The sequence below is a fragment of the Sinocyclocheilus anshuiensis genome, unplaced genomic scaffold (genome assembly GCF_001515605.1).
Source record: "Sinocyclocheilus anshuiensis isolate Anshui unplaced genomic scaffold, SAMN03320099.WGS_v1.1 scaffold23, whole genome shotgun sequence".
In the NCBI taxonomy this organism is placed as follows: domain Eukaryota; kingdom Metazoa; phylum Chordata; class Actinopteri; order Cypriniformes; family Cyprinidae; genus Sinocyclocheilus; species Sinocyclocheilus anshuiensis.
The window spans coordinates 315,562-337,756 of record NW_015552545.1 but is presented as its reverse complement, the minus strand read 5'-3'; the positions used below and the strand labels follow the sequence as shown (position 1 = coordinate 337,756).

The following is a 22,195-nucleotide window of genomic DNA, read 5'->3' as shown; positions in this document are numbered from 1 at the left end:
TCCCGGCACCTATTTATACTATAGTCGCACCGGTAGTGACGTCATGGCTGTCGCCGGCCAACAAGTTGGTGTTTTTTCAATGTATGCTTCAGACACGGGTCACGACGAGGCGTTCCCCATAGCGACCCCTAGAGGACGCAGTGTCTCGTTCCCATGAAAGGGAACCAAAAGCTTCTGGGCAGTAAAGAAAATGACACGTCACATACTGCAATCTTATGCTTTGTATGTGCATCTGTATTTGTAGATGTTTCACTAATGACCTTTCATGATCTATGAATCAGTGTATTTCAGTTTCTCATGTTATTTGAGCTGTAATGCTTGTGCAGAAGACGGAGGTTAAAATCTGACTTGTTGTGTCATGAACCCATGAACACTATCAATTGGTTGACATGGCAAAAAAAATAAATAAATTGGTTTTAATTTTTTACCATGTAAATCCATTGCATTAAGTAAGTTGAAGTCTACAGGATGTTTTAAAATGCTGACATTTGCTTTGCTTTAGTAACAGCCATTGACTCTACTGCAGTAATTATAGAATGTGTGCCATTGTTTTTTCAGGAGCCAAGTTTCCCATTAAGTGGACTGCACCAGAAGCAGCGCTGTACGGCCGATTCACCATCAAATCTGACGTCTGGTCCTTCGGTATCCTGCTAACTGAGCTGGTGACCAAGGGCAGAGTGCCATATCCAGGTGAGAAATATTACATTTGATTCAGCAGTAATTTATTTTTTCCTCGCACTCTTTTATTTTAGGATGATTACATTTTATATGCTTTTGAGGTAGACTTCCATGCATATTTACATCATCGTTATTTACTCACCCTCATGTCGTTCAAAACCTGAATGAATGAAGATATTTTAAAGAAATCTGAGGGGTTTCTGTCAAACTTAGAAGATCCATAAAGCAGTGATAAAATGAATCCATATGAATTGAGCCGTCCAATCAAAGTCTTTTGAAGAGAGATGATTGCTTTGTATGATGAACAGAATTATTTTAGGTTTTATTTATATTTAAACAACGATCAACGCACATACATAAAGTATATTACATATGGTAAACACGTAAGCTCAAACATGCGTGTGTGATGCACAAGAACAAATGAGGTATGCTTTAGCGTGTGACGTATGTATTTTATATGTGAATAAATGCCTAAATTAAATCTTCATCTTATAAACCAATAATATTTCTTCACAAGACTGGGATTAAACCAATTGATTCATATGGATTTATTTTACAACAACTTTATGACCTTTTTGGATGTCAGTTTTGCTTACCTGGACTTTCAGTGGAGGGACAGAAACTTCTCAGGTTTCATTAAAAATATCTTAATTTGTATTTCAAAGATTAACCAAAGTCTAATGGGCTTGAAAAAACATGATAACAGAAATCTCATATTTGGGTGATCTACCCCTTTAATATCATGCACAACCAGTGTATGTGCTCCAGACACACCTGAACCAGCTAATCATGTTCTTCAGGTTTACTCAAAAATTACAGGCAGGTGTGTTTAAGCAGGGTTGGGATCCAACAGACCTGCAGGTAGATAGAGCTCCAAACTGAGAGGTGCGAATTCCACTGTGCCCCCTACTGGAGCAGAGAGGGACTGCTGGGTGTGTTATTACTGCTCCAAAGGAGCCATCTGGCTTAGGCGGGAGGGCATGAAGGACTGACTGGGCACCAGTTCTTATTTACCACCATCTGTCTGTTCCCTTCCTGCACTCGTCCCTCACACGGCCCAGTCTGTCATTTGTAATGTTTACCTAAAGCCTCTCACTGATGCTGCACATCACAAACCCAGTTAGGCTTTCATCAATCGTTCAGTCGTACACTATTAGAGTCAGTCCATTATTGATGGGCATCTGCTTCCATGCTGGATTAATGCAGCAACTTCGCTCAAGTGCCAACAGTGTGGCTTAGTGGTTAAAGAACTGGGCTGTTTGCCAAAAGCTTGTAGGTTTGAACCCCAGTAATAGAGATCCTTAAAGGGGTCATATGATGCTGCTAAAAAGAACATTATTTTGTGTATTTGGTGTAATGAAATGTGTTTATGCGGTTTAAAGTAAAAAAAAACACATTATTTTCCACATACTGTACATTATTGTTTCTCCTCTATGCCCCGCCTTTTTGAAACGCGTCGATCTTTACAAAGCTCAACGTTCTGAAAAAGCGAGGTGTGCTGTGATTGGCCAGCTATCCAGTGCGCTGTGATTGGCCGAAAACCTCAAGCGTGAGACGGAAATGTTACGCCCCTCACATACTGTGATGGCGTGTCCGGCCGGAGCGACGAGACAAAAACATTAAAATTGTCTCGTCGCATTAAAATTGTCTCCATTACAAACGAGGCATTTGTTGCATCCAGTGGGGACATAATTACTGATTGTAATGACTTATACTGTCTTTTTACGCGTTGCGTTGCATTGCATCGTGCCGCGTAAACATAAAACCCTGTCTTGTGATCAACAGATCTTCTTTATGCACCAAGAGCTTGTAACACTCCAAAGAGAAAGGAAAAAATTAAATCGCATCATATGACCCCTTTAAACGATCAGCATTTTAACCGCAGATGCCCTTGGATGTTAGTGTACACTGTTCGGCTATACAGGCTTGAATTATTTCATAGGTTTGATAGAGTGAAAGAGAAAGTTTATAATCTGTAATATGACAAAGCTTTGCCTTAATAGTCTTAAGCATTTCCATTCAAGCCACAACAGGAAGTCCAGTGGCTTTTTAACTTCCCAATTAACATAAGATTTATTGATTTGAATTTAGCACACATAAGCCTTATTGTTGTAAGTCATTTTGCAAGCGAGTGTAAATGAAGGTAGGCTGAGCTCAAAAAGGTCACTCAGTTTCTCACATGCATAAAGAATGTACATATGCGGCCCTTCCTCTGAGAGAGCTCTCGGATACAGTCGACCCACCGATTTACGCTTCCCGTTCTCTCACGTAGCACCAGGCTGTCTGTCCCCTCTGTCCTCAATGCTCCCGTCCTCTGTGGGTTTCAAGCGAAGTGTCCGCTGTAATTACACACCCCTCACATCCTGTCTGAGACAGTCTGGCAGCTGAACAGCTGGCGGTCGCACAAACTGACTCGGTATCCACTGTTTTTCAGGCATGGTGAACCGAGAGGTGTTGGAGCAGGTGGAGCGTGGCTACAGGATGCCGTGTCCTCAGGGCTGCCCGGAGTCGCTGCACGAAATGATGCGGCTCTGCTGGAAGAAGGAGCCAGACGAGCGGCCCACTTTCGAATACATCCAGTCCTTCCTGGAGGACTACTTCACTGCCACTGAGCCACAGTACCAGCCCGGAGACAACCTGTAGAGACCTTCTACGGGAGCCAGAGACTCACCACCACGTGCTAATAAGCCCCCGGGACGGTTCCCAAACCCATTGTGGCACCTCCTCCCTACAGCTCCCCTGCACACTTGTCCTTACAGAGATGTTTTTGTTTTTCCTTTACCCTCCCAGAGCCAAACTTAAAAACACGATTAGTGCATAAAACGTATCTTTTACAGCAGATACAGGCTGTTCTCTGCCTGAGGATGTGTGTGGTGGAGTTGACGAGGGTGTGTGTATGAGCGGGACCACATCACGCTCCCAGAGCTCTGCTGGGGTGATTCCCTGCATTGCAGACAGAGGGAGCTGTGAGACAAGCGATGAGCTTAGTGCTGATGGCTGGTTCACAGTTGCACAAAATCAGCTTTTACTTTATTTTTTTTTATCTATTTTTTTTTTTTCCTCCCTTTTGTCTGTTTCTTTTTATCTGAACACTAAATCTTATTGTAAAATCAGTCTTTATTATTTTAAAGTTGTTCATTTTTCTTTTTCCCCCTTTTTTATTTTATTTAGTAGTTTGAGTAGTTTATTAAAAGTGACCAATAACTGTGGTTGAATTGGTTGGCGCTACCAGTGACAGTTAGTGCCATTGTTGGGACGGGAAAGTGGAAGAAAGACAGAGAGAATGAGACGCATGAGGGCATTAGCCGTTCTGAATGTATGAGAGCTTGAGTTTGAGAATGATTTTAAAACATCAATTACAGGGGCAGACACACTAAAACACTTTTTTAAATAAGTACCTTCATTTCAGTTTCAATCAATCTCTATGAGAGCTTGAAATAATATCCTGGGAGATGATTCATATTGGAAGCCTTCACAAAACATTTCTGACTACTGATCGCCATTTCAGCCAGCTGCTAATTTTCAAGCAAAAAGTCATTGTTATAAATCGTATTTTTGTCTCGAAATATTTGATGGTAACTAAGCAGAGAGACCTTTGATTAATAAAACACTAGACCTGACCAGTCCAAACATCATTCCTCATGCTGCTGTTGAGACCTGACAAGTCTTAATATCCCAACAGCAATGCCCGAGTTGCTTTTTTTTATGCGTATCAGCACCCACACTGCCAGGTTTGTGTTTTTCGTACCAACACATTTGTAGTGTTGCCAACCACTTGGTACCAATTCATTGTTCTCTCATGTACACTCAAATAAATGAACCACAGAGATTTATTGATCTTTCACAGATTATTTCATACATAAATATTTCAGTATATCTCAAGAGAGCAGTGGTTTCTTCATCTTGACATACGAATGTGAATTTACTCAAATTATTTCACACAGATCTGTTTTGACTTTTTTGCAAGTTTCTTGACCAGGAATCAGAATTACAGAAACTCCATGATGTACCACGTTTGCTGCTGGTGGAGTTGTTACATTTCCTGTTTAGGCATCTATCACTGTGAAATATTCAGGTACTACAGATTAAGACCATTTAACAACCAAAGCTTGATGGAGTCGGTACAATTTGCCTTCCATCCTGAGCGCATAAAAAAAGTATGTGATTGATGTTTTCCTTGATCTGTTAAAATGGTACAAGTCTAATGGAGAGGACAAATTAGATCTCATCATACAGCCATACAATTTTTGCACCATTTCAGATTCAGTCCAGGAATCAGAATTACAGAAACTCCATGATGTACCACGTTTGCTGCTGGTGGAGTTGTTACATTTCCTGTTTAGGCATCTATCACTGTGAAATATTCAGGTACTACAGATTAAGACCATTTAACAACCAAAGCTTGATGGAGTCGGTACAATTTGCCTTCCATCCTGAGCGCATAAAAAAAGTATGTGATTGATGTTTTCCTTGATCTGTTAAAATGGTCTAATGGAGAGGACAAATTATATCTCATCATACAGCCATACAATTTTTGCACCATTTCAGATTCAGTCTTAATGGTTGGTCATGTACTGTCTATAACAGGTTCATTTCATCCATGACAAGGAATCGAATGCACTTGGGATGAATCGGACTGATATCTTTAGGAGGGCTAATTTGTTGGTTTCTTCTCCCTTTTATCGTGTAGCTTTTCATATATAGAGAGAGAGGCCTTGCGTTTGTCCTTCATTTATGTGAGCCCTTTGTCCTAGAGAATTTGTCTCCTCCTGTACCCAGGACATCAACTAGACATCTCTCCCATCACCACCTCCTGTTTTACAAGGGCTACAGGCAAGTTTGTGCAAAACTCTGTTATTGATTTTTGTTCTTTGTGTCAAAAAAAAAAAAAGAGAGAGAAGTACTCCAATGTAAGCTGAGGGTCTCCGCTGCAGAGTTTGATGAGGACATTAGTTGTGAAACAATGGTTACGATTACTAATCTGAAGAATTTGTACAGTAAAAAATAAAGTTTTACGTAATGCTTTTAACTCCATGTGGGTTATTTGTAAATCATGTGTTTGTGTTGTTCAGACTTCTGTGAAACACTTTCATCCCTGGAAAATGTAGGTAGATAGCATTTGGACTGGGACTGAACAGAAAAACGGGACTTTATAGTGCATAATCTGAATTTGAATCTTGCAATATCAGTGCATCTCTCACAATGTGGCTTTATTTCTTGTAAGTTTCTCACAATTACATTTTTTTTTTTTTTTACTCTGAGACAGAAGCAGCCATACATAGAAACATGCTCAAGAATTAAATGAAACATTTATAATGCTTTATACACATAAAGGCCTACTGATGTAATAAACTAGGACAGGGGTCACCAGGCTCGGTCCTCAAGAGCTGGTGTCCTGCAGAGATTAGCTCCAACTTGCCTCAACACACCTGCATGGAAGTTTCAAGTATACCTAGTAAGATTAGCTGAACCTTGATTAGCTGGTTCGGGTGTGTTTGATTAGGGTTGGAGCTAAACTCTGCAGGACACCGGCCCTCCAGGATCGAGTTTGGTGAGCCCTGAACTAGGAAATGGTTTTGCACTAAAAGTAAATTATTTACTATAAGTTGTGATTCAGTTATACTTGTTTACAATCACACAGTGATCTATTTTTTAATTATACCTTAAGTACATTTCTGACATACTGATGTTTAAGTCAATTAACAAGACATGTTACAAACGCAGCTAACTGGAACCTGTCACATGATAAGACCATAAATAAATGACAGTATTTCCCGTTACTTGATTTTTAAACTTAACACAATGCATAAAATATAAATATATATGATGATACCAGTGTACCCTGGTTAGTGCTGGGATGAAAGCTTATGACTTGTAGATTATATATACATCATCATGCCTAAAAAAAAAAAAATAAGGCAACAAGTTAGAGGCTAGTCCATTACCTACCTTTTTTTACATTTTAATTTAGAGCTTGTTCAGGTCATTTTAAAATATTAACCCTGTAAAGAGTACATAAAGTCAGATTTTTTTTTAAAGAAACCGTTTATTGAACCTTTTAACAAAAAAAACTTTTTTTTTTATTTCACGTCTTTTAATTAATTTATTTTTATATCATTTTTGATATGTCAGGCTTTAATGGGTCATATTTAGTATGATGAGACTAGCTATAAATTTTATTTAGGGGCCCAAACTGAGCAAAATTGTGCAATTTGGTGCAGCTGTTGTTATTTAAGTGGCCAAAAAGTAAGATTAAATTCTGATACCTTGTAATGTTTATTTTTAAAACCGTATAACAGAAGTATCAGCTGTTACACTATATGTCCCAAGGATATGGCTTCGTAAGATATTTAAATGCTTATTTTTATGCTCAGTGCTCTGTAGTTTTAATTTTGGGGGCAAACACAATGCAATGCAATACAGTACAATGATGATTGAGAGATGTGCAAATAAATGTTCCTCAAAAGCCTGTTGTATGATAATTGATACATACATTTTAGCACTATTTTTCTTAAACATTATTTATGGAAAATTTAACAAAACTAAGTTGATCAGACCAGTAAATTGTTATATTGAAATGTTAATAAAATATCAAAGTTATTCTTATATTTACTTTATAGAAATCATCAAAGATTTTTGACAAACATCTTTACAATTATACTCACAGTCCTTTTTCTTGCTAAAAAAAAAAAAAGTATGAACTATCAACAAGTTTTTCATCAATGTTTTGTCATTTTGATATTTTAGAGCCCTTAAAAATTCATGTATCATATATGATTCAGCAGGCTTGATAGGGTTAATAACAATTTAAATACTTTTAAGCATTAAATACTTTTAAGTAAGGCACCCTATAGACTCCTCGAGTCCCTGGTTGAGAATCCATGATTTATGTGATTAAACTGTGGGGTGTTCTCTTCATGGGATGTTAACTGTTCCTATGAAATGTGTGCTGATGAGTGTGAACTATTCTGACGTGCCTCATGATGTGATTAATTGGAAAGTGTCTCACCTGGCCATCTGCTTGTACATGCCCAGAGCCTCCTGTGTCACATACTGGATGAAGGCGGGATCCTGCAGCCTGAGACCCGCAGGAACGGTCAGGGTGAGAGTGGGGGAGTTGAGAATATTCACTTCCACTGTAGTGTCTGCTGCTGGGGTGTTGTCGCCCTCCTCAGTCTGTGCCACCACCTTGCTTTTTTTGGGATCAGTAGATTTAGTATATGTTTTTTCTCACCTACTGAATAATTGCCATATTCATGTAGCAAGGTATTTCAGTGAATTCCATGGTACTACAATGCTACATGTCCAAAATAGCACAGTATGGCAAAAAAAAAAAAATGGTAATACCATGATATTTTTTGTTAGTGTCTCACCGTGGCGATGCTGAAGATGCTCTCAGGAGTGGTGTTGTTATTGGCGAGCTCAGTCACCCAACCAAAGTCAGAGGCCATGTTGCTGAGCCAGCTGATGGTGTCATCAGTATGACGTTGCACGATGCCCAGCACTTCCTCGTACTGCTGCTTGGATGCTTCCAACAGCTGAGAGGCTTCATCCAACTCAATGTGCAGTTCTCTTACATTTGGGCATTCTGCGAATCAAACAGTGAGTACTTGAAATGATCAGTACCACTGGTAAGAGTTTTCTTAAAGGGACAGTTCACCCAAAAATGAAAATTCTGTCATCAATTCTGTAATCGCATGTTGTTCCAAACCTGCATGACTTCAGTTTTTCCATGGAACACAATGATTGTTCTTGAGCTCAATTTTTTCAATGAATCAGTTGAATCAGTTTCACTAACCAGCCTGAATTATTATTTCACAAATCAGATACATCTGTTAACTGATAATCAGATAACAGTTAGCAGTTAATAATGTCTTAATAAACAATGACTTAGGTCTATTCTTCACACTTCTGAAAAGAGCTGGAATATAGTGAGTACAGGATTTTCATTTCTGGGTGAACTATCCATTTAACTAATTAATGTGAGCATGCATTCTTACCGGTAAACAAGGTTCCCTGGCAGGCCTCACACTTGCTCTGCAGCTGCCAGCACTCTGAGGACTGTCTGCGCAGATCTCTGCACAGTCTCTTGTTCTGCAGAAACTGAGGGAAGAGTTTCTTTTCTGGAGTGAATACAGACACAAGTAGAGAGAGTTAAGGCCTGTTCACACCAAGAGCAATAACTATATTAGTGTTCACACCAGCGCACCATAACATTCTGTTTAAGAGCACACTGCAGTTATGTTGTCTGCTACTTTAAAAGCTCAAGCTCTTTAAAATCGTGTGGATTCCAACTGGCTATCAATGTTTTTATCATTCATCAGCTGGGGGATCATAGTGAGACCCCCAATAACATTTGACCCCCTGTACTCAGTCCCACTGTTTTTATCGTTCATCATCTGGATAAAATAGCTCTGAAAGTGATTCCACATTGTTTCTCTGTATCATGGTTGGTATTGTGGCCTCTGCTATTCTCTTAGCGTAAAGGCCCGTTCACTCACACACACACACACACAAAAACAAACAGTAACTAATTAACATCCACAACATTGGATAATAACGTTCTGTTTATTATAATCATGTGTTACAGTTATGACTCGTCTGCCGCTTTAAATGCTTGAGTCAGGTAGATTCTGATTGGCTGTAAATATCGTCCTGACTCCAGCGATATTGTTCCTCTGTGTTGTTATCGTTACAGCTATGATGTGGACTTTGCTATTCTCATAGAGTTAGAATGATTATTAAAACAGTAGGCTATAGTTATCGTGCTTGGTGTGAACGGGCCTGAACTATAATAATAAGCATATTAGCGTCCAGAACGACAGATGATAACGTTTTGTTTGTTCTAAGCGCAGGTTTTAGAGTAGGGTTTTGATTTGGCTTGATTTGATTTGATCATTTTCATTGATCATCATTGATTTGAACGGGCCTCGGTAACTTTGTACAGGCGTATTATTGCATTAAAGGAATAGTTAACCCATAATTCTGTCATTATTTACTCAACAAATGTCATGAACTGTTTGAATTACTTTTTATGATAATTTTTTGTCATTGTGGAAACTGACAGTCCCTATTCTGACTTTCAGTGTATTGCAAAGAATGGCCTGATTATTATTTATGTAAGCACCTTTTGTGTTCCACAGAACAAAGTCATTGGTTTACCAACATGTGGGTGAGTAAATGATGACAGAATGGTAATTTTTGGCTGAACAGACGTTTGTCAGGATAAAGCACCTTTCCCCTCTTCTGTCTTCTCCATAGCATCATGAATGTCACTGAAGGCTTGTGTGACAACGGCCCCAAACTCCTCCAACACACTTCTGCCAAAATCAAAGAAGGACTCAACCACACCTTCCAGCCCCACACCCTCCAGAAAGGCAGAATCTAGAGCTTTGTTGGCAGGCTTGAGCACCAGCTCACTCTCTTTATCTTCCTGAAGCTCAGGGCTGAAAGCTCTGAGTAGGGCCTGGTCCAGCTCATGGTGGAAGTGGGAGACCAGCACGACACTGCGATTGACCAGGGTTCCCACTTTGGTGAGCAGGTTGCTGAAGGAGTCCTCGATCCTCACCACCTCCAGGTCAGGATTCTCTGCACTCTGGTTCAGCACTACCTCATCCTGAGTATCATGAGGGCCAAAGCGAGAGCTCAGCCTTTGGAAGAAGTTCTGTAGCTGTGGAGAACAGAAAAATACAAAATGCAACTTTGGTATTTTGATTCAATTTATATCAAATAGTTTCAAAACACAGCATTTGAATGGTAAAGGTGGATGATAATTCTGTACTTTATTGGTAAAGGTGGCGAATCCACGGTGGCAGGTGTTGGTATAGAAGTTCTTACAGGTGTCCTCAAGACAAGGTAGACATTCCTCCCAGGAGGACTTCAGAGACTCCTTACACTGCTGTTCAGCTTCATTCAGCTTCTTTTCTATATCCTGTGCGATCTCTGCTGCCCCCTGATGGTGCAAGTAGCCAATGACAGGTTTCGAACAATTATATCAAAATGGTACTTTATTTTATGTTTGGAATTTTTTGTTTAAACAAATAGAAATACTGTTTATTTTGGTTTTACAAAATGCCACTTGAATAATTGCTGACCTTTTTCTTCTCCCCGCTGTGCCTGAGGGACTTCATGAGGTTTGCGTGTTTCTGTTCATTCCTGGCCATCACCTCCTTCATTTGTTTGATCCCAAACAGTGCCTTGCTGACCTCCTGATCCACCAGCTTCTCCCCTTCCAGAGACAGACCTGAAAGACCATCACGTTTCAGGTCATGTCATAAAGTCATAAGGTTGTTCCCTTGCTTTTGTGTATTCATTTGAGCACAAAGTCATGATATACATCTCTTTGGCTAGAGGATGCACTCACGTTTGAGAGTGTTGGCTGTCGGAGGCAGGGCAGTATCAGGGGCACAATGAAAGGCCCCCAGAGATGCCAGTAAAACCAGAGAGAGGATCAATGCTCTCATCCTCAGCAACTTCAAAGCAATCTCAAGACCTGTTTAAGAAACAAGTAGGTGGTTTAGAGACTTTCATTAAATAGCTGCAGATAATTTTTGAAAGGCTTTATAATTTGTAATATACAATAATAAGACATCTTGTCTCTTGTTTTTTGTCCCCAGTCAGTCTCAGTCTTTCGATCATGTTTGGATCATGAGAATGATGGAGCAGTAACAGCTGTGAGTAACCACTGAGTGGCACTACAGCTTCACTGAAAATTCACAGTTCAAGGGTTTTATCATTTTCTGGAAACTTAGTCAGTATCTGTCACTCTTTAGTCTATGTGGTTGGTTTGTGTTAGTATTTTAGTATCTAATCCATTTATATCTTTGCTTCCAGATACTTCCACTGATAATTGAGGCCCAATTCTCTAGAAGCTTCTTTCTAGGACTAAGAAGGCCGAATATGTGATACATTGGGCAGTGTAATAGGTTACAGAATGTGGCTTCATATTGTAGAGCCAAACAAATCTTGTAACTATATGTTAAAATCTACCCAAAACCCTACAATTGTTTTTATTTTTATTTTTATTTTTTTCCAAGATCAGCAAACAGACATATGAGGTGTTATCTTAAGAGGCAAATCATTCTAGAATATTCTAGACAATCTTCTAGAAATACCACCAGAAGGGCACAAGTTCACCAGCTTTACTTCATGGCCATCTGTTGTCTTAAATAAACACAACAGAGCCGCCACATTTGGCAAGATCAAGTCAAAAGCTAGTGTTGTAAAGCTGTCACATCGTATGTCTGAGTGCTGGTAAAAACAAATGCATCTCTGCCATTGATATTTGTAGTGTCTGTATTAGTCAAAATGAGGATGTGCTTTTAAATCACTGCTTAAGTAATTAACAAGTAAACATATACATTTATTTAGTATAAAATTAGCTCTATGATGACATCCTAAAATTATCTATAGATTGAATGTGCATGCCTAATTGCTTATATTCATTATTGATCTGTTTGCTTTTAGATCATCATTAGATCAGTGAAATATCAACATAGCAATTCATGTTTAGCATATTTAATTTCCGTCCACAGTAAAATACACTGTGATCATAAGTAATCATACAGTACTCTCCAATTAAACATTTCAGGATCTTTACATTGTGAAAGTAATATTATTAATATAAATAAACCATACTCATATTTCACTAAATATTATGAGAGTTAAGTAAACAGAGCTATCTAACATTATATAAAGATCAAAGGATAGGAACTCACCAGAAAAATTCCTACTGATGTCTGACTATGCAGTGTGATAAATGCTGTTTGCTGCAGAGGGAAGGTGTGTTGTTTATCTTTACCTGGACAATTCTATTTATACTAAGTAGAACCAGAGACAATCCAATTAAAGCATTTAGAGGTTATGGCCATCCGAGATGTAATCCAGCCACCAAAACTAGCTTTTGTTCTGAATCTCAGTATATGGTTAAACATATAAACATACATGCATCATCTTTATATCACCACAATGATGCTTTCTGGAATTTGTATTTATTAACATGGTATGTTTTTTTTAATGTATTTGAAAGAAGCTTCTCAGCAAGGCTGCATTTTACAAAAATTTAAAAATACACTAAAACCAGTAATATTGTGAAATATTTTTTTTCTAATTTCTATTTTAATGTATTTAAAAATGTAATTTATTCCTGTGATGTGATGCTGAATTTTCAGCAGCCTTAAACTCCAATCTTCCGCATCACATGATCCTTCAGAAATCATTATAACATGCTAGTCAGTCTCAACAGTTTTGATCATGAGAATGAAGGAGCAGTAATAGCTGTGAGTAACCACTGTGTGGCACTACATCTTCACTGAAAATTCACGGTTCAAAGAAATTCAGTGTTTTATAATTTACAGTCAGTATATGTCACTCTTTAGTCCGTGTATCTAATCCATTAGATAATCCACATGTTATGTTTGCTTCCAGATACTTCCACTGAGAATCGAGGCCCAATTCTCTAGAAGCTTCTTTCTAGGACTAAGAAGGCCGAATATGTGATACATTGGGCAGTGTAATAGGTTACAGAATGTGGCTTCATATTGTAGAGCCAAACAAATCTTGTAACTATATGTTAAAATCTACCCAAAACCCTACAATTGTTTTTATTTTTATTTTTATTTTTTTCCAAGATCAGCAAACAGACATATGAGGTGTTATCTTAAGAGGCAAATCATTCTAGAATATTCTAGACAATCTTCTAGAAATACCACCAGAAGGGCACAAGTTCACCAGCTTTACTTCATGGCCATCTGTTGTCTTAAATAAACACAACAGAGCCGCCACATTTGGCAAGATCAAGTCAAAAGCTAGTGTTGTAAAGCTGTCACATCGTATGTCTGAGTGCTGGTAAAAACAAATGCATCTCTGCCATTGATATTTGTAGTGTCTGTATTAGTCAAAATGAGGATGTGCTTTTAAATCACTGCTTAAGTAATTAACAAGTAAACATATACATTTATTTAGTATAAAATTAGCTCTATGATGACATCCTAAAATTATCTATAGATTGAATGTGCATGCCTAATTGCTTATATTCATTATTGATCTGTTTGCTTTTAGATCATCATTAGATCAGTGAAATATCAACATAGCAATTCATGTTTAGCATATTTAATTTCCGTCCACAGTAAAATACACTGTGATCATAAGTAATCATACAGTACTCTCCAATTAAACATTTCAGGATCTTTACATTGTGAAAGTAATATTATTAATATAAATAAACCATACTCATATTTCACTAAATATTATGAGAGTTAAGTAAACAGAGCTATCTAACATTATATAAAGATCAAAGGATAGGAACTCACCAGAAAAATTCCTACTGATGTCTGACTATGCAGTGTGATAAATGCTGTTTGCTGCAGAGGGAAGGTGTGTTGTTTATCTTTACCTGGACAATTCTATTTATACTAAGTAGAACCAGAGACAATCCAATTAAAGCATTTAGAGGTTATGGCCATCCGAGATGTAATCCAGCCACCAAAACTAGCTTTTGTTCTGAATCTCAGTATATGGTTAAACATATAAACATACATGCATCATCTTTATATCACCACAATGATGCTTTCTGGAATTTGTATTTATTAACATGGTATGTTTTTTTTAATGTATTTGAAAGAAGCTTCTCAGCAAGGCTGCATTTTACAAAAATTTAAAAATACACTAAAACCAGTAATATTGTGAAATATTTTTTTTCTAATTTCTATTTTAATGTATTTAAAAATGTAATTTATTCCTGTGATGTGATGCTGAATTTTCAGCAGCCTTAAACTCCAATCTTCCGCATCACATGATCCTTCAGAAATCATTATAACATGCTGATTTGGTGCTTAAGAAACATTTCTTATTGTTATCAATGTTGAAAACAGTTTCACAAAAATGATTAATATTTCTGTGTAACTGTGATACAGCACTTTTTCAGGTTTTGATGAATATAAAGTTCAAAAGAACATCATTTATTATTATTTTTTAATGTCCTCGCTGAACAAAAGTATAAATTACTTAAAGACCACAAACTATTGAACAGCAGTGTTTGCTAATCGTGCTATGGCATTTTTACATTTTTACTAAACTTGGGTAAAGGTAAATATAGCAACGGTAAATTTGATAAGTTTTACAATGTATAAGTCTTAAATTCTTGAGGTTTAAAAATAACCTTGTCAACTTTGCGTATATATAATGAAGCAGAAATTGGCAACAAAGATGTGGTGTAGGCCCACATTCCCCTCACGTTTCTCATTAGCGCTCCTTGTCCTTGTAAAAGTGCCCTCTCTTCAGGGCTTGTGACCCTGAAAATAGTATTTTCTAACCTCTAATGAGAAACAGCAATATGGGCCACTTATATGTCCATCTCTGCTAAGCCTAAACACACCTGTTTCTCATAACCCTATCTGGACCTGTCACACTCATCTAGAGCCAAAGGCCTGGTGGTTGGCACACCGAAGGTGAATTACTGGATATGAGAGCACGGAAACCTCAGAATACATATAAACAGTAACGACAGAACATGCAATAAAAACATTGCTTTAGTATAAAATGATACAGACCCTCTTCCTTATGAAAATGTACCATGAAAAGTAGCCAGATTTTTTTCTGTAAAACCATAGTATATTAATATTGGATGTCCTTCAAATGCTGTAAGCTTTCAGAATCATTTTGTTTCATTTCTGTAACAACTGTAGCACTTTGGATTTTTGGTGGAAACTATGGCTACCATGGTAAAGTTTGAAAGTAAAGTGTCGTTCCAAAGGTAAACAAAAGTGGATAAGGCACCTGCTCTGGCACAAGCTTCTGATACTTAAGAGGGCTGGTAAAGTCGTTTAGAGCCCAGCAGTGCAGCTTTAATACGTTGGAGTTGTTTTTTTACGTTAGCGCTTAGCCTCGTTAAGTTGGAAAAAAACATTTCTGGCCAGTGTGGTGCTAGACTTGTGTGGTGCAACGGATCACACAATTCTGAACAATCCAGCGGGATGTCAAATAGTTAATCATGGATCCCTGTGGCAAAGGGATTTATTTAGAGAGAAATGCAAAGAAAGAACAAAATGAGCTGTGTGCTTATTAAACCCGAAGGGAGCGGAACAATTGTGCAAGCAATTTTGAGCAACAGTCAACACACGCAAAGGACTTTTCACTTCAACCTATAAGCTTTTCAGTCTAAATTTAAAGTCAAAATTATGTAACATAATTCAGGAAACAAATATTGTAATAAATAATTTGTATAATTATATAGTACTTAAAGGGATAGTTCACCTAAACATGAAATTGTCATCATTTACAAACCCTCCACTTGTTCCAAACCTGTATGAGTTTATTTCTTCTGTTGAACAAAAAAAGAAGATATTTTGAAGAATGTTGGTAACCAAACAGTTGACGGTAGCCATTGACTTCCATAGTATTTCTCCCATACTATGGAAGTCAATGGCTACTGTCAACTATTTGGTTGTCCCTATCCCTTTAAAACATGTGAAAACATCTTGCAGTGAAATTTTATTTTGTTCCCTTGTTTATCCACCAGCTATAGAGAGGTATGATATTGGTATTTTAATTCTAAGAATAAAATTTGCAAAGTAATTTGAATTTAAGAGGGTTGTGAGCTAGATATTTGAAACCAACACACAAAACCACTGCTACAGAAACCACTCATTTTTGTAATTAAACTTTGGCTCAAAACTTTGTAGTTACTGATATATAACTTTCATTTGTGATGACTCCAGTCCTCAATTTATATACAGTGTAATAGTATACAAGCTTAAAAGGTTGGCCTACTCATAGTGCTTAAACAGCACAGTTGTAACCCATGTTAAGTCGTCATAACGGTGAATAAAAGTGCAGAATATATGAAGGTATTTAAAATGCTGAGTTTTGAGTGAACACAATCACGTAGTAGTTTGAGTAGTAATGTTTTCTAAACTGTTTCTTATTACAGGTTAAGATTTCAGAGCACTCCAAGCTCAACGATAAACAACTAGTGCAACGTGTAAGACCCTCCCATGTGCCAAGAGGAAGTTTAACTCCAGATGCGGTGCAGCACATTCAGAGATTCAGTGAAGAGGAGGCTGCTGCTGCTTTTCATCTGGTTTTCCTTTAAGAGATTCACATGTAGAAAACAAGTGGACTAACAGACACCCTACGGAGTCCCAATTTCTTTCTGGTTATCGGGTTGCAGCCAAAGGGCAGAAGAGGAGGCATCCTCACTCACCTCAAGTGAATTTCCATCGTGAACACGTTCTCGTGGAGAGAGAGAAAGAGTTTGCGTCTCGAGCAGAAGTTTGTACGACTCATTAAACATCGCTATTTACGAGTTTCCCCTTTTTTAATTTCTCTCAAGTTTAGCGTCAGTCACAGGGATTGAGGGGGTGAAAAACATTCTACGCATGTTTCAGGTGGAATATTCGCATCTGTGAAACTAGTGTGGAAGATTCTTGAGTCCGCTCTATTGTCATGAGATTGATGTGAACTTTTGGCTCGGAACGGTGTACCTCAGTTTTACCACAATGAAGGGTAAGATGCATTTCAAATTATCCACTGCTTACGCATTTTAGTGCATCTTTTTAATAGAAGTCTCTTGAGTCTATCCACGCGTTTCGCTCTTCGGTTTTTCTGCTTTTCTTTCTTTCTCTTGTGAGAGGAATGTGTGTTACTCCAGTGCACGAAACATCTGGTTGCTATTAACTGCTCGTAGTGTCTAAGGTTGGCGGATTGTTTGGCTGAACTGCCGTAAGACAGTTGAATAGAAGGATCTACACACAACCTTGTGTTGCTGACCCGGCTATTGTGTGGGATGTTCAGTGACATTGCTCCCGTTATCTTAAAAAAAAAGAAAACGCGTGTCTACGTTACATATGAAACATCTGGCGTGGTGTGTAAATGTTTCTCTAAGGGTTGAAGAACTTCTGAAATCTCATTTCTGCAGAGTTTCTGGTAGGCTAAATCTGAGAGACTTTAACGCGTTAAAATTGCGTTAAATACGTGTTTGGATTTTTTATTTTTAAATTAAAGGTGTATTCAGTCTTTTTTTCTATTATAGACCAATTAAAAAGTTTTACGCAGAAAGAAATAAACAGCACTTTCACATTATTAAGATAATGTACACTGACATGAGATGAAAACTACAGATATATCAGTCTTGTAGAAACTTTTTTTTATTATTATTCTGCATGAAGTGGGTCCACACTCATGAATGCAGCCATGTTGAGATCACATGATCAGCTTTTTAGTTGCCTCTAATAATAATGTTTATTTCATATAGCTATATTTTAGTCAGTGCTTTTAGTCAGGTACTTTGCAACAATGAGAATTAGGGAAACATTAGGGGAACAAAAAATTTACAAACAGCTTCATTGTTGATCAGCAGCAGCAACTAAAATGTTTCATCCAGACTGTCTAAAGCCCTATTCGCACGGGATTAGTATTATCTGGGGACCTTGTGTGATTTTGAAATTAACCCCCCACCTCTGAATTTCGTGTGGTGCATTCGCACGGGATAAGTGAAGCCTGTGATTTTACTCGAATTTACCGATTTATCTACCGGATACCCGGATGTCAAGGCTTTGAGAGTCCCGTTCTATGATCCAGATGGATTAAAAAAAAGAAAAGAAACTAATATAGTTTCGTGCGCAGTGTCATTTACATTTCACCAGGTTAAAATAATATCTCAAGCTTTATGCTTGATTTATTTGTAACACATTAACCTCAAAACCTTTTCAGCTTTCTCTTTCTGCAAATTGTATGGTGTAGCGATATGATGACAGCACCCAAAATACTACCAAACACTCCAACGCAGCTCCATTCTTCGCGAAAGATGGATAAAAAGGCGCACAGGAAACAAAAACCTCGAAAAATGATATACGACCTGCCAAATGCTGGCCGAATCGCAGAGATGCCGATTCGCACGGGACTAATATTATCACAGGACCTCGGTGTTCAGCGAAATATGGTAGGTCATTTGCGGGGGAATTTTTACTTTACAAATTACAGACATGGCCGATTCGCACGGGATTAAGATCACAGACAACCTCCGCAATTATTACAAATGACTGGAGGTCACCAGGTAATACTAATCCCGTGCGAATAGGGCTTAAGTATAAACTCTAACACCACTAGTATACTATTGGGATGAATAACAAAAATGTAATGAGTGCAGCTTTAAAAGTGTAATTTGGTCTTAATTCTAAGTTACAGTAATTTGTGCTGTGGAAGTAATGGGTCAGGATTATATCATTAAAAATGAAAAGGTCCTGTATTTTTAGAGGTTGTTGAAACTTGGATGTTCTATGAGCCAAGATGTTTTCCATCTCAATTGCACACCAGAATTTAAACGTGTGATTCAGAAAGCCACTTACAGTAAAATCATTTTGCATGTCCAATGGCCAGATGTTTTGACAAACACCAAGCTTTCACATCACATTTTTGTGCCTTAGTTATGAGTTATGCCACTTTTATTTGTGCTTCTCTTTTTTAGTCAGTATGCTGCCATCTAGTGGACATCTCAATGTAAATATTGTGTGAGTTTATATTGAACTAAAAGCAATAAAAGCATGTAGCCTCCATATGGATGGAGGCTGTCATTCGGACATTTTAAAATGGACTTTTAAAATCTTGCTTCATTGGAAGTGCAGTTTTAATGCAACTGGAATTTAATGCAGTGCAATTAGAAATAAAAAAATCACTTCTAAATGTGTATCTAAAAACAGGAAGTTGTATTTGTTGTCACTGTGTTTGTGTCAAAAATTGACAAACAGTTTTCCTGTGGGTTGCCTGGATTTTATACTTTAAACAAGTGAGATAACTGTTTTTGGTTAGATAAATGTTTATTTACCAATAAATCAATTTAAGGCGTTAACATATTAATGATTAGTAAACAGAGCAAAAGGCACATGAAAAAAAAACTAATATGGGTGTTTAGACCACACACAGTAAAATATTGTTCCTCTGAGTAATGGTCATCCGCAGTCTTCTCTGATACTCCTCCATGCATAACATTTTTAACCTTAAAAGTTTTATTTCAAACAATATATCTCTTGCAACAGCATGTTTCTGGCCGTGGCTTTGTAAAAATGATGTTTTTTTGGGCGTGTGGGAGCTTTGTTCCTTTGCATTTCCGAGAGTGTTGTTATATTCAGCTAAAAGACTGAAATAGCTGTCTGCATCAGTCTACAATTCTTTGTCCCGTGTTGTTTGTTTCCTAGTTTTCCACTCTGAGGCTTGTATGGGTTGTGTGTCCAGTTGGATGGTTGGACCTGAGGTCACACTCTGTGGGGATTCTAACAGACTGTTCCCCCACCCACCTGCGGTTCTGACTCTGGTTTAGTATCAGAGTGAGGGGGAGTGGGCTCCAACTACTGAAACATGTGTTCTTTCTTTATTTTCTCTGTCCTTGGACAATGACACATAAAACTGCCTGGAGTCACCCCTCTCCTTTCCCATGAGCATGGTAGCCACATGAGAGAGTGCTCCAGGACAGGAAGAGGAAGTAGAAGATGGTACCATTTAGTTAACTCATGAATGGACCATCCTGGCCAATGTTATTTCAGCAGTCAGATGCAGACCACATGTTTTTTTTATCAATTCCAGAGCTAATGCTATGTATTTGTTTATGTTATTTATCTCAGCATAACATACTGACCTTGTTCCTGAGAAAACATATGAATATTATCATATTTATTTGGTGTTCCGACATTTCAGAGCTTGTTGTCTGTGCCTAATAATGTATAATATATTAATGTTTCACTAATATATATAGGCCTATTTAAAGAAAACATGAATATTGTCACATTTATTTGGTGTGATGACATTTTAGAGCTTGTTGTCTGTGCCTAATAATGTATAATATAATATTTCACTAATTTCTCTAACTCCAAAGTATATAATATATATATATATATATATATATAGACACACACACACACACACACACACACACACAGTACCCTTCAAAAGTTTGGAGTCAGTGAGTTTTTTTATTTTATTTTTATTTTTAAAGAAATTAATACTGTTATTCAGCTAGGATGTATTGAACTGATCAAAATTGCCAGTAAGACATTTATAATGTTAGAAAATATTTCTATTTCAAATGAATGCTTTTATTATTAACTTTCTATTCATCAAAGAATCCTGAAAAAACGTATCATGGTTTCCACAAAAATATTAAGCAGCACAACTTTTTTCAACATTTATAATAATAAAGATCATGTGACACTGAAGACTGGAGTAATGACTGCTGAAAATTCAAAATTCAGTCACTGGAATAAATTACAAAATAATAATAATAATATTTCACAATATTAGTTTTTATATTTGATAAATGAATGTAGCATTGGTTAGCATAAGATACCTCTTTTAAAGCAATGGAAAAATCTTTCCAACCCTTTAAAAAAAATTATGAGCCATTATCTACTGGAGGAATGAATGTGAGTGAAGATGTATCTCCATTTAACATCTGCCCTAAATCTCATACCTTCTTTCTTTTAAGCAGTGACTTGTTTAATTTAACCAGTGTATTTCCAAGAGAGGCCTCAAACAACAAATCACGTTAACTGTGTAATTTGATAGTTTATTACCTATTCATTAAAGGGGTCATATGATGCGATTTCAATTTTTCCTTTCTCTTTGGAGTGTTACAAGCTCTCGGTGCATAAAGAAGATCTGTAAAGTTGCAAAGACTAAAGTCTTAAGAAACATTTCTTATTATTATAAATGTTGAAAACAGTTGTGCTGCTTAATATTTTTGTAGAAACCTTGATACCTTCTTTTCAGGATTTTTTTTGGTGAATAGAAAGTTCAAAAAACAACATTTGAGACAGAAACAGAAATGTTTTGTAATATTATAAGTGTCTTTACTTACAATTTTGATAAATGTATTGCATTTTTTGAATGGTGGTGTGTGTGTGTGTGTGTGTGTGTGTGTGTGTGTATAACATTAACCTAAATTTTTATATTATTTATATATATATATATTGATGAATATTATTTCAGGACATTATTTGATTACCAGGCCTGCAGCACTTGCTATACTAATATCATTGTCATTTGTTACTTTTGCAGACGAATTTACTGATGAAGAGGAAGTGCAGTCTTTTGGCTACAAAAGGTTTGGTAAGTGTATTGCAGTGCCTGATGAATTAGCAGTCAGTTCATGATCAATAGAGATGTTCTTCATTGTTTTCTGCATTCTGATCCATATATCAGCTTGGATGAGTTTTCAGTGTTCGAAAGGTTAATTGGATTCTAAATTATAGTCAGGAAAGCTGATTATAAGTTACACAAGGTCAAGCCCTGGTGTGTACTGCAGCTCTTTTCCCCTCTAAACGTGTGCTATTATGATTTGCCCATCAGACGTATGTTTTAGTGAACAAATCTGGATGCCTCGGTTCCTTCTCTGCCTTTTTATCTTAAAATTTTGTATTTGATCATGCTGAACTTGGAATATGTTTGAATGGTTTGCCTTTTTTGTTTACAGTCCCATGAAACAGATTTCAGGGGGTGATTTCTTTGAGGATTTGGTAGTTCATATTGT

General features: G+C 37.3%; 3 protein-coding genes across 3 annotated transcripts in view; 2 read left to right on the top strand and 1 right to left on the bottom strand.

Moving 5' to 3' along the window:
- Positions 1–3,572, top strand: part of LOC107664074 (tyrosine-protein kinase yes-like) — a 22,176-nt gene extending 18,604 nt beyond the window's left edge. The window contains exons 11-12 of the mRNA XM_016454523.1: positions 559–690; positions 3,113–3,572. Of these exons, the coding sequence (XP_016310009.1) occupies positions 559–690; positions 3,113–3,321 (341 nt within the window). The 3' untranslated portion in view covers positions 3,322–3,572. The remainder of the gene's footprint in view (positions 1–558; positions 691–3,112) is intronic.
- A 2,708-nt stretch (positions 3,573–6,280) lies between these two features.
- On the bottom strand, positions 6,281–14,223 carry LOC107664027 (clusterin-like protein 1). Its single transcript, XM_016454470.1, has 10 exons — positions 14,215–14,223; positions 13,989–14,013; positions 11,042–11,170; positions 10,773–10,921; positions 10,460–10,630; positions 9,913–10,348; positions 8,679–8,801; positions 8,052–8,266; positions 7,688–7,866; positions 6,281–6,577 (listed from the first exon to the last, which is right to left on the bottom strand). Exons 1-10 carry the CDS (start codon positions 14,221–14,223, stop codon positions 6,544–6,546), a joined length of 1,470 nt encoding a protein of 489 aa, XP_016309956.1. The 3' UTR covers positions 6,281–6,543.
- A 2,476-nt stretch (positions 14,224–16,699) lies between these two features.
- Positions 16,700–22,195, top strand: part of colec12 (collectin sub-family member 12) — a 41,449-nt gene continuing 35,953 nt past the window's right edge. The window contains exons 1-2 of the mRNA XM_016454552.1: positions 16,700–17,181; positions 21,724–21,774. Coding sequence (XP_016310038.1) covers positions 17,175–17,181; positions 21,724–21,774 — 58 coding nt within the window. The 5' untranslated portion in view covers positions 16,700–17,174. The remainder of the gene's footprint in view (positions 17,182–21,723; positions 21,775–22,195) is intronic.